At 32.1% G+C, this 11,231-nt stretch overlaps 1 protein-coding gene across 1 annotated transcript in view; it reads left to right on the top strand.

Moving 5' to 3' along the window:
• Positions 1–7,203: 7,203 nt before the first annotated feature.
• The window catches only part of LOC125076194 (insulin-like growth factor 2 mRNA-binding protein 1), a 38,827-nt gene continuing 34,799 nt past the window's right edge, over positions 7,204–11,231 (top strand). The window contains exon 1 of the mRNA XM_047688224.1: positions 7,204–7,420. Coding sequence (XP_047544180.1) covers positions 7,362–7,420 — 59 coding nt within the window. The 5' untranslated portion in view covers positions 7,204–7,361. The remainder of the gene's footprint in view (positions 7,421–11,231) is intronic.

Below are 11,231 nucleotides of genomic sequence, written 5' to 3'. Positions count from 1 at the left end.
CACGAGCTCGAAACAATATTTTAATTATTATACGTTTCGAACTAAACTAAATTTCTAACTAACGAATACCGTAACACGTGACATGAAACAGCTTTAATGAAAATAGGAAATGGAAGTAAAACTCTGTTATTGAAATTGTTTGATGTAAATGTTGAATATTATTCAACATTTTGAAATGAGTCATTTCATGGACTAGGTAATATAATGCCTAGCAGACAGCTACCTCCTTAAATTTTCTAAATATTCTAAATTTAATGAGGTAAACTGAAAATCTAATCCAGTTTCTATATTTTACTAGATACTCATCCTGTCCCATTACGTAATGAATACATAATATGAATGTATTAACACCTCGTTAACGTTGATAAGGTGTGGTTTTCAAATGATATTTAACCTATTATAAAGAAACCACTTATCACAAGATCTTCGAAACTATTTAGATTTAGATTAGATCCGGTTGAATTGAAATTTAGCATAGTTACTAATTTCCAGGAGCAGCCAAAAACTTGGGGGCGTCATATTTATTAAATTAGATTTTATTGGACAAAAAAGTTCCGAGAAAATAATAATATAGTAGTAGGAAATAAAATAATTGTGCAAATGTTAGTCTTGTATAATAATTGGCAAACTAATTATGATATAGTGGTAATACCGATTTTTTAAAACTAATAAAGCCTAACAGATACTTCAATCAACTGGGTTTTCTAAAATATATCAATAATATAGCTATCTATAATATATATAATTTTATTAAAGCAAATTATATTAAGCACAGTAACTTAAAACAAGAGTAACTAGTAATATTTGTAGTACTTCTCGTGTGCGAGTGCACGACATCTCATTAAAAATTTCGTAGACTTTTTCCAGGTATATTTAAATAACTCGTATCTTCGAAACTACCAGTCTTAATTATAAAATGTAATTATTAACTATCAAATTAATGATTATAATTATCTTTTCTGCTCAGTTAATAGGGAGCTTAGCTAATGGGGAGGATGGACAATGACACATAAAAAAAATATTTCCAATAGAAATTGAAAAAACGAACAAGATAAAAAACATATTACTAGTTGTCGCCTGCGGCTTCGCTTTCTTGAGGAGTGGTCGTTAGGCATTAGGCATAAAAAGCCTCTCCATAGAATTCAAGCTTGCTTCATATAAAATTTCATCATATTCGGTCCAGTGGTTTGATCGTGAAAAAGGAAAATAGACAGACACGAGGAGTTACTTTCGCATTTATAATATTGGTAAAGATTTTAATATAGACACTGAGCTGACTAATATTTTAGTTGATGGCTCTTGTAGGAATTCCTCGAAAGTTGTTTTTTTTTTAAACCGCTATTATATGTACTACGATAAAATTATTGTTAACACACCTAGTGGCGCCAGGTAATTAATAACAACCGCCATATTTACCGTCCTTAGGTCGCCAACGGATCGCCATTTCTTCAATACATTATAACTATTTCAAAAGATAAGTCACCTGTCAACTTAAGCAACGTTTATAAGTATGACATATTAACAGTTCACCCAGTAGTCGAATATCGATATGGCCATTATTAAAAATGTATAAAAAACTTAATATTATACCTAATGATTTTTCTTGCACTACTTAATATATCTGGCAATAGCTACCAAACAAGAAATAGAAAGAGGAGAAAAGATACTGTTTCGTCTTTGCTTTACTTTTATATCTATAAAAATCTTCTGTCCGTGTGTATGTAACTAAACTCATCCTAAGCGGGGATTTCAATGAAAATGTTTGAGTGGGGCCATTGATGCTTTACAATGGTGAGTGGCACTGCGATCTGAAAGTAAAAACAATCCTTATTTCAGCCGAGCCAAGTTTAGTTAACATATAAAATGGCTATAAAGTTATCGTTACATTCAAGGAACATTTAAAGATAAGAACATTTTTATTTGTGTTTAGAAATTCAAAATGTTGCATAAATTGGGCTTTCACATGCCAAATTAATTAATGTTCAAAATTAGTCGATTTGATTATTTGCGCTCTGAATTTTGCTGCCACAAAATATTATTGAATCGGCTTCATTGGTTTATTGTCGTTTGCGAAAAAAACGTACATTATAAATTCTACACGTACTTGAGTATGAATATAACGATTGTTAGTATAACATGCTGTCAAAGCTGCAGGTTGTAAGCTAGTTACTTTGTTAAAGCGTTCCAGTATTATCGACTCCGGAGATTTTGTACAAAACTGAATTTCCGTATAACTGCTCCAATGAAATTATGAACCTGATGAAATCACCGAACTATCCGGTCCGCTGGCGACGTCCTCGCAAATGAGTAAGCTAACTTACAGGCGAAATTAGACGCTCTTTGTCAAGAGTCTAACTCTAGGTTTGAGAAGGCGGGTGTTCACTCCGAAAATGAAATTAAAACAAATATTACGAATCGCCGACATCTTTCGTATCGATAGATAAACAATCGGAGCCAATTTAATAAATTGGAATGATAATGTGTCACCTGAAATGGAGACAGAAAAAAGCCCTATGCAAGAATATAAGGATTGAATTTTTTTAATAATTAATAATGAATGAAATGAATAAATGATAAATCATTTATTATATCCTTTTTTATAATGTAATATTGCAACTATATGTAATGTGCCGAATAGTTCAGCCGTTATTTTGAATATTGTATTTTACTTTGATTTATTGGTGGATTGTTCTGAGATTACATTAAATATCGCTTAAGTTTCGTAATGAATATGATTCCATATCAATCGGATCGGTCGTTTGAGCACCAAACAAAACTAAACTCTATAGAATATATAGTAGATATGATTAATTGCATAAAAATTTCAAAAATATATATTTGAAATATTTTGATAATTGATACAAATGTTACTGAATTATATTTATTTTTAAACAAAAACAAATTAAACAAAAATGTAAAAAACAGAGAAAATAAAGGAAATTGTAGGCTAGTCAAGCAGGCGGCAGTCGAGACGTCAGCGAGTCACGTGAAATTCGTGATCATTGATATTTGTATTGTAATAAATTAAACTTAATATAATAATAAAATAAAAATAAAAGTATGGAACGTGACACTTTTTGTTTAAAAGGTTGGAGAAGCCTTATAGATAAACTGACTTTGTTAATGAGTTCGTTATATTTTTTATTGCCAAATTCTGAGAAAATAAAGGCTAGAATTTTTAGGTTTCATTTTATGTATTGTTTCGAAAGTTGAACTTTGTTTTGTAAAACTGTTAAGAAATTGACTTTTTTTAGAAGGAAATATGTTATGGATTTATGGATATCACCAAAAGTGATCAATTTCTTCCATTCGCGAGTTCGACGCACGATATATCTGACGGAAATTACAACATTTTTCGTTCCAAAAGGTATCATACGACTTTTTTCTTAATATTTTACATTCGAGCCCCCTAGACTTACATTAATCCAGTATCGTTCTTATTACTCTATTATATTAAATCAAATCAAATCAAATCAACACACTGTTGTTCACCAATAAAGCGTAAGAGCGACTTGTACCTAAAGACCGCGTATTTGCTTTTGATGATTTTACAGGAGGAAGAAAAAACATAATATCTCAGCGATTTTAATTTTCATTAGCGACTGAACTTAACAGCTTTTCTTTATAACATTATTTATTGGAAAATAACGTAAATTTACTCGTAGTTGGCTTAGATTTTGTGTAAAGTCACTTACGCAGTTTTGATTTAACCGAAACTACAAAATAAGTAGACTTTTAGTTAAGGTACGCGGTTTTGAAGTGAAACAATTTGGTAAAGGTTTGTATTTCTTATTGAAAAAATCAAATTTACAACAGTTAAAATATGATGTGTTTATAATCAAAATCAGTTTACAAATTACATATTCATAATTTTTTAATAAAGATTACAAAAGTTCAGACTTATTACGCAAGAAATAAAATTAATAATCTAAGACTAAACAATAATAATAACTATTTACCACCTGTAAATATAACAACATCCTTGCAATCATTATCCAGTAATTTAGTAACATAGTCTACGGAAAAAGACGCGTAAGTAGTGGCTTTTAAGGCGCATACTATCCCATCAAACCAGTAACATGTGACTCCATTATTGCCAAGATTGTACACAGAAAAGTTATGCACGGCGATACTCGACGTGCATAACTTTTCTGTGTAGCTTTAAAATAAAGTGCACTGGCATTAAGGAAAGGGCATAGTTGTCTGTAGTAATGGGACGGTAGTTCCGGTAGTCCAGTTAAATATTTTATAGTTAATTCTTTTCTGAATATTTTCTGTATGACTTTCGTTGTTTCAGGTTCTTTATTATTTGTCCCATCTCCAAGCCAATAGCGAGTCGTCCATTATTTTATACCAATGTTTCCAAAAAGTTTTCAGGCAAACTCTTTCTTTTTTATCATCAAGTTTTAGATAGTACATTTAAGTATCTTCGTCTAGAATTCGAGCTCTTAGTTTTTCCAGATGGAGGTTTTTTATTACATTTTTTTTCTTGCTTATTCATTTTTCAGTAGTTATTAAAAATTTCAGTTCGAACTTCTTCTGTTAATTTTGAACAATACATAGCTTTACCACTGAAGCATTTTGTTGACATACATATTGGACCCATTATTCTTGCTGGCTATTTAATATTCCTAACAGCGCCAATGTCTATGGGCGGTGGTGACCACTTAACATCAAGTGACCCATTTGCCGGAACGCCTACCTATTACATAAAAATAAAATAAAAATGATATATCAACTTGATTTCTTTCTTTTACCACGATTGATTTAGTTTCGATTTAAAACGGTTGCTTAAGCACGTTATTATATTTTTACACTACGGTGTTCCTTTGGCAAATCTATGGCCGAAATCAAGCAAATCTATGAGACTGTTAATGTAGTCCAGAAGGCACTTAGTGCATGCAGCAGGGCCCCAAATCTACTAATAAATTGTCATTTTTTCGCAATCGAATCGAAACGTAATCGTTGCCGTTCAGTCGAGTACGTATTCTACAAAAGGAACGATCCAGCGCCCCAACTCTACTTGTAATATATATAATATTTATAGGGACTAGGGTTGTAACGACATAAATAAGTAGAATTTGTCCTCGGTTACGATTAGGATGTGGTTAATTTTTATTAGGATTTAGGATTGTAGTTAGTAGAATAACCCTAGTATGACTCGTCTTTTATTTCAAGCCGCGTTTTTAATTCTTCAATTGCATGTATTTATTATAGCAAGGACGTTTTATATAGTTTATAGTATATAAATGATATATAATTTCGTAATTTGTATTTATTCAAAGGATCTCTATTTATCCTTAAGAATAAATTTAATAAATGAATAATTATTAGGTACACTATTTTTCACTCTACTTAAATACAAATTTAATCAGATATTAAAAATTATTTAAATGAATATGGAATATTAAAATAATACCATTAAGCCGCCGACTAACGGGTTTTGTCTGAGGATATAAAGCCGTATAAGTTGGTATCAAATGTTAATAATCTTCTCGCTCGCTATTTTGTTTCAAGTCCAGGCAACTGTTGTCACGTCTGAGTACCACAAAAGCTCGGCATATTTTACCGACCAACTTCTATGTTTTGTATGTGCATATATGTGTCTGTGTGGTGGGTGGCTGAGCGAGTTTAATTACAAACCCAAGGGACATTACGACTTAGGTCTACAAACTGCACACAGTTGACAGTTTGTCGATAACAATACATCGTACATGTAGACACCTACGGCAGCCCCACAGAAAGAAAGAAAAAGTCGCGATATGGTAAATTCATATTTTCCTATATTGTACATACGTATAATTTCTTTGACTTTTGTCAAATTTTAAATGATGAACATTTTTGATAAGATAAAAAACTAGTTACAAATTTAAATTACTTGGTTCGTCTAAAAGCAAAACTGCATTTCGCTGCATTTTCTGGTGCGAATGTTTTTTTAAGTCACTTTTAAAAATTCCAAATTATTTGATATTTTTAAGACTCAACCCGTAAAATCAAAGTGTGCAATTAAATAAGGGTGTATTTAATGTAATGTCCCAACATTAAGAAGGTTTTGACCCGCAATATTTTTAAAAAGTGGTCAATCTAAAGAGAGATTTCCATATGTGCAGAAATATTATTATTAAGTATGTGCGGAAACAAAAATGTATGCACTATCTATACCAAGACATGCATACATGCAGATTTAAACAGAACCAACGGCTTTACACTACACAGAGGTACGGCAGTGCAGCACTATCAATTTCCTAACTTCTATAGGAATAATCTTAAAAGGAAAACCCAATGACATTTTATATTGCCCAACCTAGATTCGATCCCCGAATCTCGGATTCTATTCTTTTTTAACAACCATTGATCCAAACGCAACGAGGTAATCGAAAACAAACTATGTAGATCATTTAATGGACAATTTAATAATAAAAACATTAAAACTGAAAATAGCTACAGCTTAAATGAGTAGTCTAGCGTTTATTGTCGATGTCCTAAAATGAGAATTCGAGACTGGTGACATTGAAAAGAGGGCACAAGTAATGGAAATCGAGCGCGGCCGAAAAGTAAAATGTTACTTGTTATTATTGAATCAAGGATCAGTATTCTGTATTTAGTTTTAAGGTCATTACTAATGGAAATATAATCTTTAAATTATGACTTAGATTCAATCAAGGTTGTACATAATCACTGTCACTATCAGGCAGGCCTATTTAGGCATCGACTATGTAAAATAAATGCCAAAAGCTCGCCAAATGGAAACATCAACAAAATATTATATACATTTGTGATGAATCCCTTAGATTTTAAGCGCTATCAAAATATACCACAATGCAATGATAAAAGGTTATTTTAAAATTATTTAGAATGTAACGCTTGATGTCAAGTCAAGCGTAAAAATCCAAACTTACTCATAAAACATGTAACGGAGTGCCATAACCTAACCTTTATCATAAATTGTATCAGAATTCTATCAGTTGTAAAATGTGGATGCGATTTGTAAAGCGCTGTTCCGTAATGAGTTTTAAGGAGATAGTTACATGAGCTTGCGTCATGTGTGTGCGATGTGCGTGCGACGTGGGCTGAAGAAAAGGCGCGGGCCACGTGCGGTCGTGGCGTTGCCTGGCGACGCGCGGGCGTCGGGGCGCCACATTCTCACGCCGCCCGCACGTCTCACCCGCAACACGTTTGGGGCCACCGTGCCGCCAAGCGCCTCCGACCAGTCGGCACCGAGAGCGCTCGCTTATACGCCGTATTTGGCGCCTACTCTGCGCGCACTCTGTGACAGCCGCACCCGCTGGTGTGTGCACTGTGACCCTTAACTGATCTAACTAACCACCACCATTCTGCATTTCACCATTGAATCTATCGAAATGGACGGAGACGTGTCCCAGAGTCCTTCCGGAGACGCCTCTCCTACGTTCGAGGAAAGGTATGCAACACGTCCCACTTCCCCTACTTGATATCCTGCTTTTCTCATTCGCTTCGATGAATTGATTCCGTTCCGTTTTTTTTAAATTTAGAATTATGATTTTAGTTTAAAGACCCTAAACTTTAAAAAATATCTCATTGAATCAACGCCGCAGATTGCTTACATGTTTTCAATTTTAAGTTATATTTTAACTAATTTTAAGTTTTGTGTGTAACATATTCATTTTATGCAACGACTTTCGAAAGCATATAGGTATTCATCGAAAACATGCGGTAAATTGACTGCTAGTTCAGACATAGCACAAAGAGCATGTAGGGTTGCCAATTTTGTTGTTTTACATAGTATTTAATACATAGCATAGATAAAACGTAAGGTTGCTTTTTATTTAATTTATTGTTTTACGTGGTTTCGTACGTAAAGCAGTCAAAATGTGAGGTTGACAATTTTATTGTTTTGTGTAGTTCCCGTACATAACACAGTCAGACTGTAAGATTCGCAATTTTTTCTGTTTTGCGTAGTTTTAGACGTAGTAAAGGCAGTATTAATGGTATACAATTTAACTGTTTGACGTCGAATTTAGGACATTGTGCAGACTGAATGTAAGATTGACAAATTTACAGTTTAACGTAATTGTAGACATAGTACACAGAATATTACGTTGCCTATTTTACAGTTTTACGTATAATTAGACATGTCACAGAAAGAATATAACGTTGCTAATTACAATTACAATTGCAATTTTATGTAATTTTAGAAATAGCACAGGCAGAATGTAACGTTGGCAAAATTTCTAGTTTTACGTATTATTTAGACACAGCACATATAGAATATAATATTAACAATTTTACAGATTTACATATGAATAGATACAGCACAGACGGAATGTAGGGTTGCTAATTGTTTCATCTTATACATAGATTAGATTTTTTATCAATATTAAAGGAAAGCCAATGCAACTTATATTTCTTTAAGTAACATATATTGAAACTAGCCGAATGTAGTTAGCATTTGGATTTTTCAAATAATTTTGAAAGAAAATATATAGCAGAATTTGTTCGAGTTGGCAACCCTATTCAATCTATTAAATGGATAAAATTGTTAAATAAATAATCAAATATTAGGATTCGAAAAAGTGTAGACATCATTGTATTATTGTGTGTTAATAGCATTGTATTTTTCTAAATTCCAAAACAGTCGTCAATATATTTTAAACTATAAATCATTTTATTAAATAATAACTATATTTTTGGTCTGACTCAATTCTTGTTTGTATTTTCTATAACTCAGAATATGTTCGTTATAATGGATTATTGCATCAGAATTTAAAAAATAACAAAGTTTAAAGTATAAAACTATTATGTGGTATAACTGTCTAAAACAAATTTACTATGATGCGGGGGTGCTGACCTCTCCATGTAATTATGTAAAAGAGGTAATTTGTAAATACATTTGTCGGTAGTAATAAAAATATAAACGTAATTAAATCACTAACCGCGTCCATACATTTACTAAATGATAGCCAAGACATTCCCAAGATAAAAATTCGTTTATCTGCCTCCACATGATACTTGAAAACTAAATTATGATGCTCTATCAATTTATATACCGAGTCATAATTATTGTTTTTTTTTTTAATTTGTACTAAATCGGCTTATGCCATTGATATAAACCATTATATGATACATTACCAATTCAGGGCGGACTTGGACTGTGTTATTTTATATGTTTTTAAAAAAATGTACAGGCCTATCTCTATAAACGAAAGGAAACTGAAACATCTATGTATAAAATAGATTTGTCGATCTCCGAAACCATCATCACTCGCTTGCCCTCGTATCATTTATTTCGGTCGGCGAAGTGTAATCAGCAAGAAAGAAAAATAATTTGCCATAAATTAGAATGGGAATTCTATATTATAATATTAAATATATATAATAATAGCTGGTGGTTTGATTCACCGTTATAATACGGGTGGGGGTGTCTGAAACGCTTACGTACTCAAATGATTAGATATAACGACAACTATGACTTTAAAATTAAAATATATAAAAAAAACTACACATCTCAACTCAAACTACATAGTCACATACTACATATTTATACCTTATGTGACTTCTTAATTTTAAGCACTTTGAATACAGAAACTTCACTGATAATTATGATACTGTAAAATGGCAACAACAGGTAACACAAAACTTAATGTAGGCAGTCATTTGTTTGGAGCAATACAATTCCACAACCTTACCACATTACATTTAAAAAATAAATAAGCAGTTTTAGCAGCATTAAATTTGAATATGCGTGGCTGTTTCATACACATAACTTGCGAATAGTTTATTTACCTAGATTGGTTGAAGTTTATGATTACTGCTTCAATCCTGAGATAAACAGTAACATGAAAATCATTAATTAAAGTGATAGGGTTTTTCGGTAGAAAAATTCTAAATAACACTCTGAAATTTGGAAATGTGTAAACCCGTGCCTCGAAAAGCACGTGAGACCTGATGGACACGGTAGAACTTGCGCCTGAACTGTTTAGTCGTATCGAACTTTTGGTCACCTGTATTTAAGCACACTATATTATGTTACTATGTAGTTGCCTAGTCTCTCTTAAAATTAGCTGCCTTGGCCGAAATCGGTTAGAAGTCGAAAAGCTTGATGGTTTTCTTACATGGGGATGGAATTTGTACCTTTGTACATAAATCCAAACTGTAGGTACAATGGGTTCTCAACAAAGATGAAAATTTTTAATGCAAGACAAATATCTTAATACATATCAGTAATCTTCAGGGCTTTCGTTCACCCTAATCTATCTTCACGATATAAAAGAAAATTTAAACTACTTAAGAACATTGCCCTACTTCCAATGAAGGTAAGGCTGACGTTTTGGCGCTCACTAAATTATTTACGACGATGACTTAACCTACTGCTATTGCCTTTATTGGAATAGCTATTTGTATTCCTATATATATATTTGGAAGAGTTTAGATGGTACAGTTATTTTTAACTTGGCTTATTAAAAAATAAGCTCATGTCAAAAAAAGCGTGGACTCTTAGTATTTATTTATTTCTAGGCAGAAATATAAAATATTTGTACAGACTTACACAGAGTATGTCAGTACAAATATTTTTTTCCCTTACTTAAACTTAAAATGGTGGAAAAAAGTAACTACTTGAGTTCCTTGCCGGTTCTTCTCCAAACCGGTAGATTTACCTTTAATTATAGAAGGGGTTTTATAAGCCTAAGCTTTTTTAGTGTTTGCCCGCGATTCTACGAAAATTTACGTCTATTATATATAATACGAGTGCGGCAGTATGAGACAATCTTAATAAAGCTGGATTTGGGTACGCATATCGGAAGAGAATTAACAGTGTCGTAATAACCAATTTGCTTAAAGTGAAGCGAACACAAATGCACGGCTAGCTACAGATACAGGACTTGTTAGCGTACGTAAAGCGTTCTATTCGCATTCATTTTATTAATTTCGAGCATACGTTATATGCTCATTGAACTTATTATACCTACATTAATAGCTGTATGAAGCAAAATTGCAAGCTTTTATTTGATTTTTCAAGGATAAATGCAGTTAAATTTTTACTTGTTTTTAATTGAAAATACTTTATTTAGTGTTCATATCTTTTTGCTTTTAATTTTTTTTTTTCGTATATAATAAGAGAAGAGATATTAGAATAATCACTTAATTTTAATAATTTGAATGTCGGTGTAGCCAATGGATATGAAACGTTATTAAAAAACCGGACGAAATATCACCCTCATAAGAGATGTGTTTTCGAAAATACTATAACATCT

The sequence above is a fragment of the Vanessa atalanta genome, chromosome Z, assembly GCF_905147765.1.
Source record: "Vanessa atalanta chromosome Z, ilVanAtal1.2, whole genome shotgun sequence".
In the NCBI taxonomy this organism is placed as follows: Eukaryota; Metazoa; Arthropoda; class Insecta; order Lepidoptera; family Nymphalidae; genus Vanessa; species Vanessa atalanta.
Note: the sequence above shows the minus strand (reverse complement) of the source record. Positions and strands in the feature narration are given on the sequence as shown.